The 22,852-nt window shown below is 56.3% G+C and overlaps 2 protein-coding genes across 4 annotated transcripts in view; one reads left to right on the forward strand and one right to left on the reverse strand.

Moving 5' to 3' along the window:
• The window catches only part of CACNA2D4 (calcium voltage-gated channel auxiliary subunit alpha2delta 4), a 110,365-nt gene that overhangs the window by 24,166 nt on the left and 63,347 nt on the right, over positions 1-22,852 (reverse strand). For both annotated transcript variants that reach the window (XM_045588398.1, XM_036457661.2), the window contains exon 26: positions 19,703-19,783. In XM_045588398.1, coding sequence (XP_045444354.1) covers positions 19,703-19,783 — 81 coding nt within the window. The remainder of the gene's footprint in view (positions 1-19,702; positions 19,784-22,852) is intronic.
• LRTM2 (leucine rich repeats and transmembrane domains 2) lies at positions 199-16,373 on the forward strand. Of its 2 annotated transcripts, XM_045588399.1 has the most exons (5): positions 200-858; positions 7,561-7,753; positions 8,220-8,357; positions 10,741-11,331; positions 14,065-16,373. In XM_045588399.1, exons 3-5 carry the CDS (start codon positions 8,291-8,293, stop codon positions 14,517-14,519), a joined length of 1,113 nt encoding a protein of 370 aa, XP_045444355.1. In that variant the 5' UTR covers positions 200-858; positions 7,561-7,753; positions 8,220-8,290; the 3' UTR covers positions 14,520-16,373. The 2 variants fall into 2 exon arrangements, with proteins under 2 accessions (XP_036313559.1, XP_045444355.1); XM_036457666.2 differs by lacking the exon at positions 7,561-7,753 and having other exon boundaries at positions 199-858.

The raw sequence follows: 22,852 nt of genomic DNA on the forward strand, positions 1-22,852 counted from the left end.
TCCTGGCTCCTTCTGAGGACAGCAGGCAGTTGCCCCCTCCCTGAGTCCCCAATTACCCTGCCTGAAATAAATGCCCCTAGTTGGACCTAGAGAAGGGTTCTGCTTTCCCTTCTGCACAGGCAGGATGGAAGATGCCGCCCCACCTGTCTGACCTGAGACAGACCTAGCTTCCCAGGGGGCCTACCTGCCGCTGGGTCCTGGCCACATCCTGTTCCCACAGGGGCAAGGGGAAAGGGGGGGGAGGGAGGCTGAGAAGGTGCGCGGCCAGGGGTGGGGAGAGCCAGGACAGCGCAGGGAAGGAAGATGGAGGGAGGTACACGGGAAAACAGCTTTCTCCTCCCTGGAGTTGGGAGCGATGAATCCACAGGCCTTTTTTTCCACTGAAATATGAGCGTTTCAAGGGTGAGCGCTGCCCTCCCCGCCGCCGCGAGCGCCCGCGGTGTGTGTGCGCCCGTGCGCGCGCCTCCGCCTGTGTGTGCTCCTGTCGCTGTCATCACAGATGTGCCCCCAGCTGTCACTCCATTGCTTCAGCTCCGCGCTCGCGCCTGCTCCCTCCTCCTCTCCCCTCGCTTTCCCTCTCTGTCTGTCTGCCTCGGTCCCTCCCTCTTCCTCTCGCAGTTTGTTATTGACCCGGCAGCCCCGTCCCCTCGGCGGCGGCGGCGGCGGCGGCGGCGGCATTCCTTCTCCCCGGGCTGTGAGCTGCGTGCCAGGTCCCCGCTCGCGGCGGCGGACTGCAGGCTCGGTGCCCACTGCGCTCCACTTGGCTGTGTGTCTGGCTTCCTCCAGGAATCCCAGGAGGGTTTGTGGAACGGCTCACAGCTACTTGATTCAAGGCGCCTGAGGTCAGGGTGGAGAAAGGTGAGTGCTGTGCGCTCCTGGGAAGAAATAAAGGATTCCCGGGCACAGGGTGGCTGGGGCATGGGGACTTGGGTCCTGTCTCTGCCCTGCACACATGGAGAGCAGCTGCCGCCTCCCGCTTGGGGCAGTTGCTGGGCCGGGGCTGGGGGAGTGCTCAGGCTGGGGCATCTGGGCAGGCCACAGAGACAGGACACAGGGCACTCTGACCTCACAGTGTTGAGGACATGAGCTAGGATTCTACTGGGGAGGGGAAAAGCAGGGGTGAGGAGGGCAGTGCCAGTGCCAGATGGCAGGCCTGTGTGGCATAGAAACCAGTCCTGCGGCGAGGGGACAGACAGCCAAGAGCCCTGTGCCGTCTGCATGCCTGGCTCAGCAGACAGCCTGAGGAAGTTGGGTTCTGTGGGGAAGGAGGTGCTGGCGACATGGCTGGGACAGGGCATGGTGGCTGGGCATGGGGGTGGCAGGCTGGAGCCCTGTGCTGTCTGGGGCACAGGAATTGACCAAGTGGTCCCAATCTCTGCTCAGGATGCTCTCAGGGAGGGGCCGTGGCCTTAGGCAGCTGTCCTTGGAGGAGCCCTTTCCTGGCTGGACGTGGGTCCCCAATGCTGTGGGGAAGCCCTGGGGAGGCGTGGCTGGGAGTGGAGGGGGAGAGAGCCTTAGCTCTTCCTTGGCAAGCCCCAGGCCGGGCTCCTAGCCGTCCTGAGGCTCAGTGGGGGCTGTGGGCTTAGCTTAGCCAGTTTTGAGGCTGCAGAGAGAGGGGGCCTGACCAGGAGTCGCGACCTCCCCCTCAGTTCCGGGCCAGCTGCTTGGTCTTCCCGGAGCTGTGCAGTCTGTGTTTCAGGGGTGACGGTGGGGAGGCTGGCTCCTGGCTATCATGGCATGTTGGGCATCACCTCGCTGTGACTCAGATCGACACTCTGCTGCTTAGATAATAACTATACCGGTGGGGGGCGGGGAGGGCAGCCAGCACGTGGAGATGGGCGGGGGAAGTCCAGCCTGAAGGGAAACCCACAGCAGCTTCCTGCGCTTCCCACCCCACCTCCCATTGGCACAGTCCCTGGCGCTGCCAGAGAGGGAGACCAGGAAAGCCAGCCGGGGGCGGTGGGAGAAGGAGGAAGGTTTTTAAAGAAACCGATCTGGTTTCTTTGGGATTTGGCTGGAAGCTGTGTCTGGGGCTCGGATAGGCAAACTCTGTCCCATTTCCTAGGTACCAAAGCCTGGGCAGGGGGCTGCTTTGGGCTGGGTGGGCAGCATGCTGAGGGGGCAGGGATTTATGAAATGTTGGGGTATCTGGGGACCTCGGGTGGGGAGAGGAGAAGAAGTCTAAGCAGAGGCAGTCTCTCCCCTCTCAGGGCCTCCCTCCCAGATCAGGCCTCCTCTGGCCCTGCCAGCCCGGCCCTGAGCCCCGATCCAGGCCTCAGTGACACGTAGCTCCCTCATGAGGAGTGACGAGGGGCTTTTCCGCTTCCTGAGGGTCTGTCTGGATTGGGAACGCTCCATGAGAAAAGCAGGTGCGGGAAGCCAGGGGTGAGAATGGGAAGTGCATCTGGAAATGAGCCAGAAGGCTTTGTCTGTTCCAAGTAGAAATACAGAGATTTAAGCCCGCTTCCATGCTGCTGGCAGCGTGTTTGGGGATGACCGGCAGGGAAGATTGAGATTGTTTCCTGAGAGGCCCTGACCGCCAGGCTGGAGGCGGCAGGAGGGCCCAGCTCTGCATGGTCTCTGCCACACGGGCTCAGCCTGGGCACCCCACCCCCAGGTCTCTCTGCCCTCCTTGAGGGGATGGGGGCACTGAAGTGGCTCCAGCCCCGGCCTGCCTCTCACTAGCCGGGGGCCTTCACCTCTGTGAGGAACAAAGGAGGGGCAGAGGAGGCAGCAAAGGCCCCTTTTGCTTCTGGGTTTAGTGAGTCAGGGGCACCCTTAACCTGATCTAGGTGCCTTGACCAAGGGGAGAGACCAGGCCAGGTGTGCACAGCAGGGCCAGCATGCTGTCTCAGGGGCCGAACTCCAGGTCCAGGCACAATGGGCGTTTGCTGGCTGCATTTGGACACGTGACTTGGGGGGGATGGACAGGCAGAAGCATCAGAGGAAGGGCATGGATGCCAGGCCTGTGGGGGGTTTCTCAGTGGTTTCCAGCTGGAGTCTGAGCCCACTCCACTTGGAGGGTTAACCTCACCTGTGGGAGGGATGGCTGGGGCGGAGGCACGGAGAGGCCAGGCTCCCAGCCACCCTAACCCCAGCCGGGAATGTGAGCAGGCAGGCTGCTCCTCGCCATGGGGGCTGAGGTGAGGTGAGCCCTGGGGTAGCAGATCCCACCCTCCTCTCCAGGGGTCACCACACCCACTCAGCTCGGCAGGAGCACAAGGAACCTTCTGCTCTCGCTGCTGCCTCCTGTTCCATCGCTCCCTTCCCAGCCCTGGCTTCGCTGAGCTCCCAGCTTATCCTCCTCACCTCAGCACTTAACCCTCTGCCAGAAAGGTTTCTAGAAAGCTCCCTCCACTCCCTTGGCCAGATTTTGGCCCCTGGAGCATCCCTGCTGCATCTGCGATATTTCTGGACAGACTGGGGACACTGGTGGCATCTCAGTCCAGCAGGGCACAGAGCTCACATCTCCATCAGCAGGAGGGGTCAGAGCACACATCTCCTCAGCTCCAGGGAGAGCAAATGAAGAGACGCGTTAACTGTGAGATTCTGCACATGCGGAAGGAAGACTGCATCTGCCCCTCCTGCCCTTTCCTTCCACCAGGACCTCGGTGTGCAGGCAGACCCGGGGCAGGACAGACCTGGACCTGCAAAGGCAGCGGAGTTAGGAGCTTTGCCCCAGACCACTCGGGCCCAAAGCTGTATTCTTCCCTTACCTAGCCTGAAGGAAGTTACCTAACTTCATGTGCCTCAGTTTCCCCATCTATGAAATCGTGTTAATAGTACTACTAACTTCAGGAGTTGTTATGAGGACTAAGAACACAGGCGTTTGCGGCTACGGTGATAGCTTCTCCCCATCCAGAGGCTTCCGGAAGGAGATGCTAATGTGAATACCCTCACCTCTCTGCCCAGGTCACCGCCACGCCCTGCCTGGGACTGGCTTCCAGAGGCTGGCCAGCATGATCTCCTGGACCTGGGGGTGCGGGATTGGCTGGGAGAGATGTGACTGAGCCCAGCCTCCTCAAATTTAGATATGCATACAAATTGTCTGGATCTTGTGAAAATGCTGGTTCCGATTTTTAAAAGATCTTCACCCAAGGGTATTTCCCCCATTGACTTTTAGAAAGAATGGAAGGGAGTGGTGTTAGCAGGGGAGAGAGAGAGAGAGAGAGAGAAATATTGATGTGAGACACATTGACTGGTTGCTACTCCCCCTCCCCCAGCCCCAACCAGGGCAGGGGATCAAACCTGCAACCCAGGTAAGTGCCCTTGACTGAGAATTGAACCCTCTACTCTTTGATGCATGGATCAACACTCTACCACTGAGCCACATCAGCCAAGACATTACTATGCTGATTCAGGCCTGTGTGGGGCCCGAGACTCTGCATTTCTAAGAAGTTCCTAGGTCAGCCCAAGCTGCCGGGCCACGGACCACACTTTGAGCAGCAAAGGGTTGGAGCACACAGCCCCGTGTTCTCAGGGAGTTCCCCATTTGACTGCTTTTAGCTCCTGAGCCCTATCATCCAATCCGAGTTCTCCCAGAAAAGCCCATGTAGGAGGGCCCCTGGGACTGGGACAGAAAGTCCTGTGAGGATCCAGAGCTACAAGGCTGTGGACTTGGAGGTAGGAGATCTTTCTGGCAGGACCCCTGACTCTTCCCACCTTCACTCCCCACCCTGGGTGGGGCTGCCCTCCTGATGGCATTCATTTACTCAGCAGCTGGCCGTGCTTGCTGCAGCTGCTGCTCCTCGAGCTTCCTATGTAGGCCGCCCCCTTCCCAATGAGGCAGGGAGACTTTGGGGGCAGAGAGGAGTCCTTTGGATGGAGGTGAGCAGATGGGCAGAGGGCCAAGGAGCTAGAAAGTGCTGGGCTCAAGCCCATATTTCCTGAAGGGCCACTTCTCTGGTGCCCCAGGGCATAGTCCCGTCACATTTCTCTAGAGAGGCGAGGGGCAACAGTGTCCTGCAGCCTTGCAGCACTCTGCCTGCGGGTCTGCATTGTGGAGACCTGCCTGCCCTGCTTTGTATAGGGACACCATTCTGGGGGTGGGGCAGCAGGACCTGCGCTTGAGACTACTACCTCCCCCGAGTGGTGCTTGGGCGCTCCTTTCTGAGAGGACACAGACCGGGTAGATGAGGAGTCTACGGGAAAGGGAGTCTACTTGAAAGAGGAGCCCTAGCTGGTTTGACTCAGTGGTGAGAGAGTCAGCCATGGACTGAAGGGGCGTGTGTTCAGTTCCAGTCAAGGGCACATATCTTGGCTTCAGGCTTAATCTCCAGCCCCTCGTGGGAGGCAACCAATCAATGTGTCTCTCAGATTGATGTTTTTCTCTGTGTCTTCCCCTCCCTTCCACTCTCTAAAAGTCAATGGGAAAAATATCCTTGGGTGAGGATTAACATAAAAAAACATAACAAATAACAATAACAAAACAAAAAAACAAAAAAAAAGAGGGAAGAAGAGGAGGCTCCGGTGGAATAGGGCCTCGGCTTGGGGTGGGGGTTCTCCACCATCTGCTGCCCTGCAGGAAGCTGGAGAGAGTGGGAGCGGAAGGTGGATTGGGCCCCATCCCTGCGTTGGTCTGCGCAGAGAATACGTTGTGGCGTGGGGCTTGCTTTAGCCCTCACTTCTAGGCCGGAGAGGTCCCTGTGCACCTGTCTGCTGGGGGCTCTCACTCCGCTGCCCCATGCTGCATGTGAGGAGGAGTGCAGACAGGGCAGGCACGTGTGTGTGTGTGTGTGTGTGTGCGCGCACGCACGTGCCTAACTACACGGCTTTCTGTGGGTGTGTGTTTGTACCAAGTGCTGTGTTGGGAGCTCCAAGCATGTGTCTGGGAGCCTGTGTGCCCCCCTCTGTGCACACTTAAGTGTCTCCCCGCAGAGGCCATGCCAGGTGAGTCATCAGGCAGTGGAGGAGCAGCCAGGCTCCTGATGTGGCAGAGGGGCAGAGGAGAGACAAAGCTGCAACTCTATTCCTGACCTAACGTGTGACCTTGGGCAAGTTGGCCATTGTCTTCTTACCTTGGGTGGCCATTGACCTGCCTGATGTGTGTGGGTGCTGTGAGCTTTTGCTGTGAGGGATCTTGCTGGAGTAAGATTGTTCTGAGGGTCAGGGCCTGAGAGGCAGAGAGGGTGGCCACTACTGTCTGTGGCGGGGGTGTGTGAACCTGTGTGTGTGTGTGTGTGTGTGTGTGTGTGATCATGCCCTGCAGTGAGCACTACATGATGTCCACAGCCTGGCACAGGCTCAGGAATGCAGCACCTGCTCAGAGCAGAGAAGCGGGGCCACGTGTGAGGTTGGTGGGGCCACGTGTGAGGTTGTGGGACAGGAAGGAGATGTCTCATAGGCCTGTTGCAGGCTACTGGGTTTTTTCCTCATCTGTCAGGGACTCAGCTTTCACCTGAATTATCTTCTAAGGTAATTTTTGTGTTTAATAGAGTAAATGTTAACTCTCCTCCTTTATTATAGTTAGGTTGATCCTCACGAAAATTCCGCCCATTGAGTACTGCTGTCATCACTTTTAGAGCTAAGTGAGGCCCTGAGAGTTTTGCTGTTTGTTTAAGGTAATTCAGGGAGGGTTTGGACAGAGCCCTGTCTGACCTGGGCATTTGAACCAGGATCCTGCCAAGGACAACACCAGCCCTGCCCTGAGCATCTATCCCACGCCCCAGCCCAGGGCCGTGGGGCTGTCCAGTTGTTGAGACACACTCTGCCAGCCCCTGCGGGGCCTTCACACAGAGTCCACCTCATGTGGCAGAGGGGCAGAGGAGAGACAAAGCCAAGAGAGAGCGGCCTCCCCCGCTGAGCAGGGCTGAAGGCCCCGCGGGGGCCGCTGGGTTCTAAGTGGGCTCTGCCGCTCTCCAGGAGGCAGCTGTAACCCAGGGCTGCGGACAGTCTTTAGGAGACACCAGAGCTGCAGCAGGACCTTAGATGCCTGAAGGAAACTCTGCTTCGCAAGGTTTCAGAGCGGAGCATGCCAGCGTCTCAGCAGCTCTCCACCTCCTCAGCTGTCTGCTGAGCTCTGCCTGGCTTCTCCGGCTCCCGGAATTAACCAGGCCTGTGGGAGGGGGAGGGAGGAAAGATGGCAACCAGCTATCACCCAGGGATGAACTTGGCAACCAAGACAGATGGGACTCCAGGAGCACCCAGGAGCACCGGGGCAATAGGCTGGCAGGGCTGTGCTTTGGGAGCAGCAGGAGGCTGGGCTGTTGGCAGTCTCCTCTGTCCCTTTCCCCACCTCCTTTGCCCTCTCTGTTGTGGCCACCACCACAGTCCCATGCCCACCCCTCATGGGGCTAGGGGAGTGGAGGCCCCGGGCTCTGTCTCAGGGCCCTTGGCCATGCCCGAAAGGAAGTGGGGACAAGAGGAGGGCCTGTGTCTGCTTTATGAGTCCCTGCGTTGGGGCAGGGCAGGTCCTTGAGACCCTAGAAAGGGTGAGTACCCTCTTCCGTCCTCTCTGGAAGGGAAGCCTGCTTCCTGCTCCTTCTGGTTCGCAATCTCACTGTCTCCTCCCTGTCCCTGTCTCCGTGCCCGTCTCCATGTCCCTGCCTCCTGCTGGAGCAGCTGCCGCCCCAGCATGAACCCCTGAGCCGCTGAGTCTTATTATAGCCGGCGAGAAAGACACACACTGCGACTCACCTCCCAGGCGACAGTGGAGGGGAAGCAGGCCCCCCAGCAGCAGGAGGGGGACCTGGGCCGCACACCGGACGCAGCGGCGGGCTGTGGAGGGCCTGCTCTCTGCCTCCTCGGGGCCATGGTAAGTGTGGCAGTGGGACTGTGACCAGTGGTGCCCGTGGCCTCACTCTGCACCCGGCAGAGATGTCCCTTTGTTTCCACAGCGTGCCCCCGAAAGGCCCAGACAGAGGAGGCCCTTGGGCTCTGAAAACATTTTAGAGACCAACACATAAGAAGGGGCTGGGGAGGGGACGCTGGGGAGAACGATTTCCAGTCCCACAGCCCAGAGCTCAGCACTGCACCTCAGACTGGGGGCCCCTGGCATGCCTGAGCCCCCGCATCACCCCGACCACCCCGGGAGGCTGGCGATTTGTGGTTTCTCTGCCTCGCAGGCCTCTCCTCCCCCCACCCAGGGATCAGAGCTGGAACAGGAGAGGGAATGACTAGCAGTGTAAAGAGACACCGGGCCCTCTCCCTAACCCCTGGGCCGGATGGGCCTGTGCCTCAAGTGCCTGCTCTGCTCAGGGAGTCCTCTTCCTCTCCCCCAGGACTGACAGGGAGTGCCTACGAGGGCTCCTCCGTCCGGGCGGTGCAGGGCTGCGAGAGCTGCTGCCTCACCATGCTGGCCCCCGGCGGCGGCCCCGAGCAGAGGACCAGGCTGGCCCTGCCGTGGAGGCAGGTCTCCTGTGAGTATGGAGGGGGTGGGGCCGGGTGCAGGGTCAGCATGGCCTGCAGTGACCGCCCGGAGGTCAGTCTCTTTCCGGGAGGCCCACGGCTTGGCTCTGGGAACCCAGGAACCACCTTGTGCAACCTGCCGTGCCTTTGGCATCTGTGAGGGCTGAGAAAGAGTCGCCGCTGAGAGCCTCAGTGGTTGGAGCAGGAGCTGGAGTCCTGTTTCCCCACGTCAGTCTCCTCCGGAACCAGGAAGTCCACCCCACACCCAGAGGTTCCAGCTCCTGGGGCCCCGATGCTCTAATGTGAGCCTCCCTCTTGTCTCTTGTCTCTCCCGCTGGGTGAGCATGGAGACCCTCTTATGCCTCAGTCTTCCCACCTCTGAAATGGGGGATTAGTGGGCTCTTGGGATGTGGTGCTGGAAAAGGTATGAGGGACCAGCCCTGTGTATGAGGAAAAGGCCCTCTATTTCCCATAAGGGAACTTACAAAGTTGTCAGGGTGCCAGAAGCCCTGAGAATTCTCTTCGGGTGCGGTAATGGGAAAGGTTGGCGAGGACTGGGTTGCCCATGGTGAGAGGTAAGAGAAGGCCCTGAGGACACACACTGCCAGGCTTCTCCCTCGCACGGCCAGCCCTGTCATGCAGCCGCCTCACACAGCAGCCTGAATTATTCACTACATGCGTGGCTGATCCCGGCGATCAGCTCCCCTTTCAGCCTCATTCTGGAATCACTCCAACACCTCGCAATACAGGATCCCATTTTCTCATCGCCAGGACATTCATGCCACTCTGAGTTTCTTGGGGGTGGGAAAAGATGGCTGCTGAGGATGTGGAATGTTTTGAGAGGGAAGCTGAATGGGCTGGGAAAGTGAAGCCTGAAGAAGGCAATTTTTAAAGGGCATGGTGGGGCCGTGTGGGGGAGGCTGACCTGGCAGCAGCTGGGCTCAGAGGGGTGACAAGGTGAGAGGTGGCAGCAGGGGCCCCCGTGTGGCCAGGAAGGGTCTCCAGTTGGCCTCTATGGCCGTGCCTGTGCTCACTTCCCCTCGAGAACAAAGAGGCTCAGGTGTCAGCCTTGCAGTGTGTCTCTCAGCTGTCACTGATCCCCAGCAGGGGAGGGATACTGCCCCATCCTGTTCCTGCCACATCTGCCCTTTGGCAATCCAGACGACCAGACACCTACCAGACACAGACTCAAGACCATCCCTGCTGCTTCCCCGGGTGGGGCCAACCGGGCCAGGACCTGGGTCTGGGCATCTCCATCGCTTCTCCAGCTGGGCCTTTCCTCTGGCTTCTTGGGGCTGCCTTAGTTTGGATGAGCTAGTTTGAGCTCATCCCTTTTCCCTTTTATAGTGAGCAGGCTTCTTTGACTATTTAGGGGGCAATTAAGGTTTTTTTCAGTCACTCTCAGAAAGGGTTGCTGGACAATGGAATGACCTGCCCTGTTGTGATCGTTCTCTGAGGCCCCCCAGCCCTTCCACAGACCAGGCCCTGTGCTTGCTACTCAGAGGGTCCTGGGCAAAACATGGGGCCATGAAGGGAATTATGTTAATGGATTCTTTCTGCAGAAATGCTGCCCTGCAACCCTCAGGGACAGGAGTTCAGGCTCTGGGCATGGGTGCCTCTGAGAATGAATAGGAGCTTGTCCTAAGCCCATGGTTTGCAGTGGCTTGGGCACACTTATTCTTCAGTGTGAAGTGGACCTGGGTGTGCTGGACTCCTTGCTGGTCCTCATGCTAAGTTAAGGGCCCTGTCTTAGATGTGGACTCATGCAAATTTGACACACCGGGAGGTTTGGGGGGCACACTTGGAACACCCCTTTGTGCCCTTCCTTCTGTGTGGTATGTCTTAGCCTAGCGCAGGTGCAGGTTGGGGGTGCGGTGAGGAGGGAGAAGGAAGCAGCAGTGTGGCCATTTTCTTTTGGAAAGAGAAGGTTCTCCTGGCAGTGACTCTGGGACAGGGCCCTGGGGGCAGGTTTCTCAAGCATCCTTATGTTCTTCATTTTGTCAACATTTGTAGTGTCAGTGGGCTCAGCTCCCAGGAGATCAGCTGTGGGAGGCCACATGAGCTGAGACATCTTTGTGGACCAGCCTTGCTTGTTCCTGGACTGAGGCCTATCGTTCTGCAGGGTCATACTGGTCATACTGCAGGGTCATGGGAGGGGTTCTTTTGCCAGATGTGCTGCGGGCAAGGAGCCCTGCTGACACCGTGCAGTGTCCATTCACATGGAAGTACTTGGGACTTTAAAATTATCTTTTTATGTGGCCAATGAGTGTTTGTGCATTGGCTGTGGCTTGGGCCATTGTGGTATGAACTAGTAAGGCAGGAGTAGAGGCAGAAGGAGCTCTCACCTGCCACTTCCTTTCTCCCTGTCTGCCCACCTCCCTGCTTCCCCACCAGGGATCACCTGCTGGATCGCCCTGTCTGCTGTGGAGGCCCTCCCCGTCTGCCCTTTCCTCTGTAAGTGTGACTCTGGCCGCCTGGAGGTGGATTGCAGTGGCCTAGGCCTCACCACGGTGCCCCCAGACTTGCCTGCTGCCACCCGAACTCTCTTGCTCTTGAACAATAAGCTGAGTGCCCTACCAAGCTGGGCATTCGCCAATCTGTCCAGCCTGCAGCGGCTGGACCTCTCCAACAACTTCCTGGACCAGCTGCCCCGCTCCATTTTCGAGGACCTGACCAATCTGACTGAGCTGCAGCTGCGCAACAACAGCATCAGGACCCTGGACAGGGACCTGCTGCAGCACTCACCCCTGCTCCGCCACCTGGACCTGTCCATCAACGGCCTGGCCCAGCTGCCCCCGGGCCTTTTCGACGGACTCCCTGCTCTGCGCTCCCTGTCGCTTCGCTCCAACCGCCTGCAGAACCTGGACAGGCTGACGTTTGAACCCCTCGCGAGTCTGCAGCTATTGCAGGTGGGGGACAACCCCTGGGAGTGTGACTGTAACTTGCGTGATTTCAAGCACTGGATGGAGTGGTTCTCTTACCGAGGTGAGCACAGCCAGCCCTGCCTGGGTGTGAGGAATTGGGAGGGTCACTCCTAATCCAACACATTTCCTGGAGGCTGGGCTGAGGTCAGGGGAGAAGGGCTGGCCCTGCCTCTTCACCAGCCACTCTGAATCTCCAAATGACCAGCAGGCGGGGAGCTGGGGTGCTGCTCTCTCTCCTCCCCCACTGACCCCCTTCTTCTCTGTGCCTCCCTCCCTTTCTCTTCTCTTTTTCTTTCAGATTGACTCATGGTAACTTGATCTTCCTTTCATAGGTTTCATGAGGGAACTTAAAGACACAGTATACTTTTTCTCTGCATCCCACTAGATATGGCTCTGGGATTCCATAGTATAGTAGAAGGAGAAAGGAAAACCATTTTTTCTTCTCTGAATACAGCAATCTCTTAAATATCCATTGTATTTGGATGGTGGAATGTAATGTAAAACCACAGATAAAACCAAATTTTTGTTTTGCTGATGATCTCAACTCCCTCTTCCAAGAACTTTTGTCATCAAAGCTTTAATAAGAAGCCAAATGGTTTTACTTTCTTTCCCTTCCCTCTTTCATTAACTGATTAAGTTCTATAATGACCTATGAAATGATGAAATGAAATGGGAAAGGAGGGCAAAGAATTAAGCCCAGTGGCTAAAGGTGCCAGATCTGGGTTTGCTTTGTGGCTCTGCCACTTACAAGCTGTATGATCTTGAGGAAGTTGATTAATTTTTGTGTCAGTGCACGCATCTGTAAAATGGAGGATGACTAACATATCTATTTCATAGAATCGTTGTGAGGATTAAATAGGTAATACATGTGAAGTGTCTGAAAAAGTGCTCAACATAAAGTAAGTCCTCAATAAAACATATGCATTTGTTCATTGGCTAGTAGTAGTCATTATGTTAAATGGACTTAGTAAGATACAATTTGGTGCCCAGCACGAAGTAGGAGCTCAATGAATATTTGCTGAATGAATCAATATGAAAAATCATGGTGAAAGGAATGCTAACATTTTTCATCAAAGTCTCACTCCTTTCACTTCATATGTAGCCAAAATCCCAATTATTTGCAAGACATTCTCATATGCTAATTATTAAAAAGATTTTACATACTGTAAAGTGCCAGATCTTGTTAGTCACTTTGATAATTTTCCCATTTTTGCGAATGGAGAAATAATACTTGCATAGTACCTACTTTACAAGCATTATTTCATGTATATTATCTATTGTAATCCTCAGATCTAATTGAGATGGCCTTATTTTTTAGCCAAGAAAGGTAAGTCTCATAAGCAATTAAATACAATAAGTTGTACAAGATGACACTCTCAGGTCTTTGGAGCAGGAAGATAAGGTTGCCCCTGTCAGCACCCAGCTCCTGTCTGTGGAAAGGCTGCCCTGGATGGAAGACTTGCTAAGGCCACCCAGCAGTCAGCATCAGGGATGGGGTGGGGGCTAGAGGCCAAGTGTCTTCAGACCCAGACCCATATGCTGTCCCTAGGGAACATTCTTGCCCTTTCACACAGCCATCAGGAACTAAACTTTCAGCATAAATGGGTAAGGAATGGGAATGTATATTTTCAGAAATTTTCAATAGTAGAGTTGTTGTCAGCATTGCACTCCTTTAAAAAGAAATCCTGGTCTGTTTTCATCAGCATCCTGGGGGAAGATTGATGCCTATTGTACACAGCAGCTGGGCTGAGAGAGGGAGCTGGCAGTGAGGGGTGGCAGCAGCCAAGTCCTTGCACAGGCTCTATTGCCTGCATCTAGATTTCACTGGAACTGACTCTGGCTTCCAGGGCATGTCTGGGCAGCTCATTCTCCTTAGCTGCTGGCTCTCTCTCTCTCTCTCTCTCTCTCTCTCTCTCTCTCTCTCTCCCCCTCCCTTCTTTCCTCCCTCCCTCCCTCTCTGTGTCCTGCTTCTCCATCTCCCATGGTGGAGTGGCTTCACCATTGTCATGATAAACCTGTGCACCAATCACTGCCCCCTCCTTCCCCCCACTCGCCCCATTAGCACTGGTCCCTCTCCTTTGCTCTCAAAGGTCTTCAGGATTTTCTCCCAAGATGCCTCTGCACTCAGAGATGCTGAGGTTGGGGTGCTGATGGGCCATTAGATTGCTCTAAAGGGGAGAAGAGAAACATTCTCTCCCAACCCCTTTTTCTCTGTACTCCAAGGAGGTACTCGTAGGCAACCAAAAGGTCCTGCATGGAAGAGTGGTGGCTTTGGCAGTGACTGTTGGCTTTTGTCCTTTTTGTGAGGAAAGAGGCCCAGAGGGATAGGATTGAGCACAGTGCCCTGGGCACACAGCAGGTGGGAGGCAGGCAGATGCAGGGAGAGAAGTGGGACTGCAATCTGGCAGGGCTCTTGGCCCTCTCTTGGCACTGACAGCTCTTTCCTGAGCACTCCCACCCTTTAGCATTGTCTTGCCTGATGGGTCAGGTTGGCTCCAGAGCAAGTAAGCATGACTGAAATGGTTGTGTGCTTCTCTACAAAATGGGAATAATGACAATACCCATTTTACATGGATCAAATGATGTGATACATGTGCCTCACCCACCATGGTACTTGGCTCAATGGATGCTAGTTTCCTCTCCCCTCCCTCTCCTATCCACATGATCCCAGGACTGACCACATTGCTCCTAGACACTAGAACTGGGCCTTCCATTTCTGGAACCTGGGGATGGGGAGAGGGAGTCCAGCTTCTGGATGCCTGGTCATCTCCTCCTTTTGTCTCGCCCAATGCAGGGGGGCGCCTGGACCAACTTGCCTGCACCCTCCCCAAGGAGCTGAGAGGGAAGGACATGCGCGTGGTCCCCATGGAGATGTTCAACTACTGCTCCCAGCTGGAGGGCGAGAACAGCTCAGCCGGGCTGGACAGTCCCGGACCACCCTGCACCAAGGCCAGCCCAGAGCCTGCGAAGCCCAAACCGGGGGCCGAGCCTGAGCCGGAGTCCAGTACAGCCTGCCCCCAGAAGCAGAGGTACCGGCCCGTGAGCGTGCGCCGGGCCATCGGCACCGTGATCATCGCCGGGGTCGTCTGCGGCATCGTCTGCATCATGATGGTGGTGGCTGCTGCCTACGGCTGCATCTATGCCTCCCTCATGGCCAAGTACCACCGGGAGCTCAAGAAGCGCCAACCGCTCATGGGGGACCCGGAGGGGGAGCATGAAGACCAGAAGCAGATCTCCTCGGTGGCCTGAGAACCTGGCCACACCTGGCCCAGGTAGGAAGGGCAAGGAGAGTGCATGGAGGCTGCTTCCAGAAGAGCTGGCCCTTCTTTCTGCCACAGTCCCGGGCTCCTCTCCCACCGCTCCCCGCCGCGCCCCCCCCCCCCAGCCCAGCCCTCCAGCAAACCAGCCACAGCGGGACCTCCAGTCTCCGGGGAAGCTGCCATCATGCTGAGGCTCCAGTGGATGCTCCTTCCTGGGCCCCCAGCTCTTTGGGTCCCCCTGAGCCTCTGGTCACAGAGAAGGAAGACTATGTGTGCAAGTGGAGCCTCTGGGCTGAATACTCCCTTGCCCTTCCTGCCCGAGTGTGGTCCACCGCTAGGTGACTCTCAGACCTCCTGCTCAACCTCTCTCACCTGCGTCTAGGGGCTGGGGACGAAGTTATATGAGGGCAAGGGATTCATTTCTGAGACTCTCTTTTAAGCCAGGAAGATATTCTTAACCACCCTTCAGTGTGAAAGTTGGGTCCAGCTTTCAAAAGCTGGTACTCACGTGCAAGCCCACCAGCCCTGTCACCGGGATCTAGCGCCTAGAAACACAGCGAGGGTCGCTGTGACTGTAACACACTCCCGCGGCTGCAGCCGTCATGCCCCTATATCTGCTAGAGACCACGCCGACCACCTTGCTCCTGGATTCACTAATTTACTCTGACACTAACTCATAGCATCACCAGCGAAATCACATCAACTGACAAAAATCCCACACACGTGCACACACAGTCACATGGAGGCAGAGGTCAGGAGAACTCGGGGAGCGGAGCATGCTTCCCCTTGGGTGTCCAGCCCTCAGCACCGAAACTTCTGCTTGCTCATCGCCATCTTCTCAAGTCAACACGAGGGAAACCCAAACTGACAGCACAGGATGCCTTTGAGATCCTCTAAAGTGGGCCAAGTGGATGAGCCTGCCTGTCACCATGGTAACCCTCTCACCTGTCCTGCTGGGTTTTCCAGGGAACCAGCCCAGAGGCCTTGAGGCTGCAGAGCCTGTGGATGGCAGCCTCCTGAGAGCCCAGGGGGCCAAAGTGCATCATCACTGCCAGCCCCGTGGGGACACCCACCGATCCCCCTCCTGCAGCCCGCAGCCCGAGAGCCATTGCTCCGCACCTCTCCCCTCCTTCCGCACCTCTGGGCCTGACCTCGGGTGGGGACTGGCCACATCTTGGGAAAGCAGGTGCCCCCGTGAAGCTCACACAGAGAGACTGCGGCACTCTGCTCAGGGCTCCCGTGATGGGCTTCCTCTCCCACGGTTTGGTCCGCTCAGGCTGGCTCCCAAGAGTTCTCCTTTGCACCTGGACGGGCTCCAAACCAGAACAAGGGCAGGGTCCTGTTTGTTCCTTGCTTGAATCTACACCACATGGACGGAGATACCTGCTGGCAGAGTTGTGGGAATGGCAGTGAGAAGGGGGCTGTGCAGGGTTTGAGGGTCGCTCAAGGCGGCCCAGGTAGAGGTTGCTAGAACATGAGGCCCAGGGTCTGAGGAAGGACAGGGAAGCACAGAGCAGGCCCAGATCAACTTGCACCTCTCACCCCCTGTATCTCATAGAAGAGCATAGTAGGGGCGAGGGCTTGGAGGAGAGGCAAACTTGCCTTTGAAAGGGCCATTCTCCAGGAAAGGGGTTGCCGAGGGTGCCCCAGCAAGGCTTCTAAGTGCCCTCCCTTGTGTGGGGCACAGTCTTCCTTCTTTTGGTTTGCCAGCTGAAACCAGATGTAGGTGGAAGGGTGGACATTGTCAATGGTGGTATCTTCACTTTGAGACAGAGATTTTTAAAGGCAAAATTATATTTCTGGTTGGTTGTTTCAGAAGACCAATAAAGACTGTATTTTCCTATGTACTCCCTGGTTTCTTTGGGTGGGGAGGGGATGTGAGTGCTGGGAGATGGCTTCCGGCCCCCCACCCCCGGGCAACTGCACAAAGTGCTGCCAGATGTCACCCTGATGTCCAGAGCTCTGTAAGGCAGGGGGGAGCCTTCATGGCCTCGCCTCGGGGTGCCACCGGGAGGAGTGAGGGCTGAGCTCAGCAGCTGGGCCTGTTGGTGGCCTGTCAGGAGGTGCGTGAGCCTCAGGCTGGTTCCACTGGGCAGCAGCGTGGCTGATGGAGAGACCCATCACTGCTCCCTTCCCTGGTTTGAGTGAACCCACCCTGACAGTCCCAGGCAGATGGGCCGGCCCGTGTGGCAGGAAGGCAAACTAGCACATCTGCCCACAGGACCCCACTGTGTAATGGAAGGTGAGGAGCTCCCTAAGAGCAGTTAGAGGACTTCTCTGCCCACTGGGTTTTATCAGCTTCAGTGAGTTGGTGAGGTTTGCTGACACGAAGAAGGAACCCCGTTTCACCTAACACCATCTTGCACCTTCAAGACTGACTTCAGGGGCAGGCAGATGATATTCTGGGCTTACAAACAGGACCTCTCCACAGGGCTCAGCAGGCAGGGAGTCAGGATTATGGACTGGGAGGCTGGGATGGGGGAGGGGGCGGGCAGAAGAGGAGATGAGGGAGAGAGAGAGGCCTCTGGGGCTGCTCATCCATCCCAAGCCCAAGTGACCCTCCTCTAGGCCTTGACTGGCCTCTGGCTGAACGGGCCTGGACTACATGGTTTGTAGTCTTCAGAGACCAGGATGGAGTTTTCTCCTCCCCAGCCGTCCTTTGGATGCTACTCCACTGAGCCTGGAGCAAAACCCAGGGAGAAGCGAACCACCAGGGACCCATTTTGGAAGCTCAGCAGGACTCCTGGCAGAGAACGGCTGTTCCCCTTTCCAAGTGGTGATATTTCCCTCCTTCCAGGGGCATTTCCCTCCTTCCTGGAGCCATAACAGCTGTAGCAGCGCCCAGCAGGAGTGAGGACAGGGCCCCTCACTGAGTGGCGCACTCTGGGCCAGGAGTAGACGCATTATCCACGTCCTGTCCTGAGTGCGCGCAAGGTCTTTGGTTGTGCCCACTCCCTGGTGGGCAGAACCCTAAGGAGAGGAGCCTCGTGCAGCTCCGGGCAGCAAGCCCACCACCAGCTCTGTTGGGGGCACATGTGTATCACAGAACGTGTGGTAGATAAACACACTTGCAGAGTACGGTGCCCACCGGCATTGTGTTTGCCAATATTCCCTAACTCGGGCTTGGAGAATTGAAAATAGATCCTGACTAAAAAGTAAAGGTTTATAGAAATTTTGCAAAAACTGTTGCTAAATCCCCTGCTTAGAGATGAAAGGAATCCCTCCTGGTTCATCTGCCCTCTGTACGAACCTCTGGCTGGCCTCTTGGGCTGGTCTGAGTGCCCTTCTCCCAGGGCACAGAACCATGCATGCTCCTCCTCCTGGAGCTCACACCACACACTGCCACCGTTTCCAAGGGATGAGACTGCCAGGTCAGCAAACAGGCTGCTTACCCTGCCTGGTGCTAGAGGCCCCCGCCGGCCCAGCGTCAGGGAGGCTGAGCCATATGCCAGAGAGAGGAGATTAAAAGAGAAAAGCCCCAAATAATTGAAGGTCTCCGGAGCCTCCTCCTTTTCCTGTCACATCTCTGCACCCAGAGCGGCAGAGAGACTGCCTGCAGAGTGTTAAGCCAGAGGCACCAGGACACCGTTTCTATGACAACCCCTCGCAGCTCCAAATCAGCTCTGTGTTAAAAATGATTTCAAGTAATTGGAGAGTGCAGGGGAGCCCAGCCAGCAGCCTGACCCTGTGCCCCTTCTCTTTCCCAGACTTCCAGGTGTGCAGGGGCTGACGGCTCAGGATAGGGAGGGAGCAGGGCAGGCACAGACTCAGCTGGGACCACAGAACAGCCTTTAGGGAGACACGTTTGGGGTAAAAATTTGTCCTAGAACTGGATTTCGAATTAGCTTTGGACTAAGAAAAAAGAGGCGCCTGAGACAGCCTGGTGCCTTTCAAACACTGGGCTGGCGCATCATAAAGCTGGTCCATATGCAAGTGCTCCTAACGTGGATGCTGGACAACATCAGGCCAAGTCACTCCCACCCCCTCTCCCAGGTGGAAAACAGCCAGGAGCCTGACCTGTGCCCTCCTTAGCCAGGAAGACAGGGGTGGACCATCTCTGCCTGACTCCAGCCTACTCCTCCATCCTCTTTGCCTTGAACTCAGCCTGAGGGGAGAAAGGGCACAGGCCCTGCCTGCCTCACGCCACTCAGCTGCTGAGTGCTTCCTCGTGGCTAAGGGGTCCCCGGAAGCAGGACAGGTGCCAGATTCAGGGAGGCATGATGGCTGATGCTCAGGTGGACAGTGACAGTGCAACTTTTCCGAACTCAGCTGAAGTTGAGAGGTGGAAGCTGAGCCCAGGATAAAGGGTGTGTATCCCAGGACATGGCGGTTGTCAGATAACGAGACAGGTGCCGGGGCTTTTAGACACTAAGAAACTGCGAGGTCAAGGGCGCTTGGAAGAGTCATTCATCACATTTGAGGCAAACTGCAACACAGGATAGTGAACCTGGGCCTTAAAGAGAGGTGATCTGAGTTCCAATCCTGGCGTCATTATGCACTAGCTGTGAGACTTTGGGCAAATAACTTTTCTATGTCTCAGTTTCCTTATTTGTAAAATGGAGCCCAAAGTCTTGGTTTCACTGGTTTCCCTCAGGGCTGAATGAGAGTGCGCGTGGGAAGCAGATCCCCAGGGGCTCGGCACATGCTGCACACATATCGAGCTCTCACTTCAGGATTTTATAAAAAATATAGGATAATAAGGTTTTATTTACTATTATTATTATTATTATTATTATTATTATTATTTTATTTTGAATCCCTGCCTGCTGAGCCCTGTGGAGAGATCATATTTGTAAGCCATTTTCTCTCCAGTGGGACACTAGGCCTGAGGTGGTAGAAGAGGGAAGCAGCAGGCCGGGGGGTGGGGGTGGGTAGAAGCAGGTCTGGGTTGCAGTCTCTGTCCTGTGTGACCTTCAGCAGATCTCATCGTAACCTCTCTGGGCTCCGTTTTACTCACTTTATAAGTTCTTTAGGATTCAAAGTGGTTCTATTTAATAAATGAAATGGCTCAGGAGGACTCCACTACCCTCAGCTCCACATGTCACCGGGAAACTATAGCCGGGGACTGCGACCCTGCAGCCCACAGGAGGGGGGTCCTCCTGCTATGACCATGAGCCTTATTCCTAACATCCACTCACGCCTTCCCAGCCCTGCACAAAGGGCGGCTCCTACCTGCAGCAACGGCTGTCTTCTTGTCCACTGTCACGGCTACAGCTGTGCTCGCTGTGACTACCACAGGCTGCCCCGGACCTTCTGGGGAAACAAAAATGGCAAGTCACCTTCTCAGCAGCTGGGGAAGGCCGGGGTTGCGGGGTGGGGTGGGGGGGACCAAGAAGAAAGTATAAATATCAGGTGAGGTCATTCTTGGAAAACTGAGGGGCTATTTGAGCAAGCTGTTGCTGTGAAGGCTGTTACCACCAACCACTGGCCGGGACAGAGCGCCTCCTGAGGCCCAGGCACTGCCCCCTTCTGTGCAGACCTGAGCCTGTCAGTGTCCCTAAGACACCGGAATTGGATCCGTCTCAGGAGTAGTCTCATTTGAACTCAGGGAGCCTGTGGCAACGGTTTTCCTGACACGAGTTCCACCCAGAAGAGCTGTGTCGCATCGAATGACTTTCCAGCAGAAGGAAGGCTGCATTCCAGAACTCGGTGGTTGCAGACCCTGGATTGTCCTTCATCAGTCACACGAGTCAGAGTGACCTTCAGCAGAAGGTCAGGAAGCCAGACACCAGGGCTGCATTGGGCTCAGAAGGCTGGCTGGAGCTGACTGAGGACTTCACACATCCTGGCAGTGGCGGCCCACACACCACACACCCTCATCAGCCGTGCCTTTCCCCGGCTGAGCAGCTGGTCACTGCTCTGCTGGGCCTCTGCCAGCTCCTGAAGGGCGGGGGCTTTCCCTGAGTTGCTCTCTCACCTCTTTATGAACCTGGCTGCCAGAGGTGCAGAATGCAGGGGGCAGCTAATGGAGGGTGGGGATAAAAGGGAGAGATCAACCAAAGGACTTATGTGCATACATATGAGCCTAACCAGTGGTCAAGGACAATAAGGGGGTGAGGGCATGAGTGGGAGTGGGTGAGGGATTGGAATGTGGGGTTGAGGACAAATATGTGATACCTTAATCAATAAAGAACTTAAAAAAAACTATTCAAAAACAAAAATAAAATAAAATAATAATAATAAAAACAAAACAAAACAAAAAACAAACCAGAGCGTCCTGGCTCTGAGCTGGTGCCGCTAGGCCATGACCTTGGGCTTCTTAATTTTCACCCGTCCATGGACCTGGATTAGCTTTCAAAAGCGCCCTTATCTATGGGTCAAGCTCCATTATTAAACAGCCCAAGAAAGGGGAAATGTTACCATGTGCTCTCGCACTAGAGAATCATCATGTGAAATGTTGGAGCAAATGGGCCTGAGGCCCTTGCTGTGTGGTGATGGTTATTACGGTGTCCGGTGAAATGGAACATAAATGAACACAGGTTGTCTCACCTGCTGTTTTGCTGATTACCCATCCCACCTTGCTGTGATCAAACAACCCACAGAAATGTAACATTACTCCGATTCTAGGAACTTACAATATGGGAGGCTGTCCGTGTTTGTAGGAATTTGCCCTGATAAAGCCACAAGGGGCCACACAGAGAAGTCTGCTTCTAGCAATGTCCGGAAGGTACTGCTGTGGCCGATCCCCTGGGGTTCCCCAGGCCCACAGGCTGCTTTCCCAGACACACTTCTACTGTGTGTGTGCCCCAGAGGCTTGTGGGGGACCCCCACCTGAAGGTGTGGGGCCCTAATAACACAGTCTTTGGGGAACATCAGGAATTTCAGCTCCTGGGACACCTAGCACCTCGGGTGACTGAGCAGCGGGGCCAGGCCGGGCGGGCCTGGGAAGAAGGGGGCTGTGGAAGGGTCATTGGACACACGAGTCAGAGTGACCTTGACCAGGAACTGCAACCACCGAGTTTTGGGCACCCGAGGCTGCTCTGTGCTGGAGGGTTCTCGGGCGCTGACAGAAGCCAGAGCTGTGGGCAGAGCTCAGCCTCTAGGCCCAGACCAAGGGCAACTGAGTCAGCCCAGAGAGGCAGAGGGAAGCCCCCACTCCCCGCAGCTGCCTCCTCTGCCTCCTTGAGACCCTCCCCCTCCTTCCCCTTAAAATAAATTTGTTGTTATTGTCTTTGGGGAGAATGGGAGTGTGCAGAGGTGTCTATGTGTCTCTAAGCATATGCATGAGCGAGGGTGTGAAAAAGGAGTGAGTTCCTGCCTCCCAACTCAGCCTTCCCTCTTTTTGGGTTGCCAGCTTCCCTCTCTTCTTTCGGCTCAGCTCCCACCCACCACCTCCTACCTCACCGCCACAAAAAGCTCCCCCAGCAACCAGCAGGCACGTCCCAGTGACAATGCTGGTGCTGGCAGGAGGCAGCAGCATCCTGGGCTGGGGGCAGGGGCCAGACTACCTCCTCGGGTGCGTGCGAGCCCCTCTGTGGGGGCCCTCGGTGCCGCTGTGGCTGGTGCCTGAGAGGAAGAGCGGCTGCTCCGGCTCAGAGTGGACGGTGTGAGAGGGGACTTCACCTCGGCTCCGAGCACCTCCCTCCGAGCTTTCGCCAGGAGTGACAGCATTCCCTACGCTCTCCCCTTCCTGCCTTCCACTCAGTGCGAGGCCCTGAATTAGGGGGAGACCTTGGTTTTGGCATGGCTCTGTGGCTCCCTCTCTGTGTGAAAATGCAAGACACAGAACCTTCTGCACCTCAGCTTCTCCCTGTGAGAGGAGGGGTGAGTGTGTTGGGGGAGGGGGGGGAGCTGACAGCACTCACTGTAGATAGGAGTGGTCTGTGTGGAGAAGCGGTCCGTAGAGCACGGTGGTGATGGTCAGGTGGGAGGAACAGGCAGGCACAGGATGGAGGGTGATCTTACGCACAAGGTGAAGGTGCCATCAGAGGGCACAGCCCAGAGAAAGCCGAGGGCACCGGGGCCTCCTCAGCAGTCAGCTCGGGGCATTTCTCCACCAGAAAGCTGGAGGATGGTTTTGATGGAAGGGGCGGCTGGAGGGTTTGGTGAGGGACATCTTGAAGGGGAAATGCAACTCTTCATTCCAATGGACTCCCAGCCCGCCCCTTCCTTTCTGATGTCTCCTTCCTCCGCCCTCTTCCTCCTTCTGTACTCCTCCTCACGGGCTCCCTCTGGCCTGGGTGTGACTCTTTCTAGGCCCCCTTGCTCTGCGGCTGGGCTCAGGCTGCCCCAGAGGTGACCTGGTGAAGTCCCGGACCAGTCCTCCCGCCTCTGAGGCCACAGTGTCCTCACATGGAAACCAAGAGTGCGAGGCTGTGTGCC

The sequence above is a fragment of the Pipistrellus kuhlii genome, unplaced genomic scaffold (genome assembly GCF_014108245.1).
Source record: "Pipistrellus kuhlii isolate mPipKuh1 unplaced genomic scaffold, mPipKuh1.p scaffold_m20_p_3, whole genome shotgun sequence".
Lineage (NCBI taxonomy): Eukaryota > Metazoa > Chordata > Mammalia > Chiroptera > Vespertilionidae > Pipistrellus > Pipistrellus kuhlii.

What these genes read in the sequence shown, in the direction of transcription:
- LRTM2 (XM_036457666.2), top strand. Translation starts at nt 8,291, where the DNA reads ATGCTGGCCCCCGGCGGCGGCCCCGAGCAGAGGACCAGGCTGGCCCTG. An exon ending in GCCGTGGAGGCAGGTCTCCT is followed by an intron (nt 8,358 to 10,740) that starts GTGAGTATGGAG and finishes CTTCCCCACCAG; the next exon opens with GGATCACCTGCTGGATCGCC. An exon ending in GGAGTGGTTCTCTTACCGAG is followed by an intron (nt 11,332 to 14,064) that starts GTGAGCACAGCC and finishes CGCCCAATGCAG; the next exon opens with GGGGGCGCCTGGACCAACTT.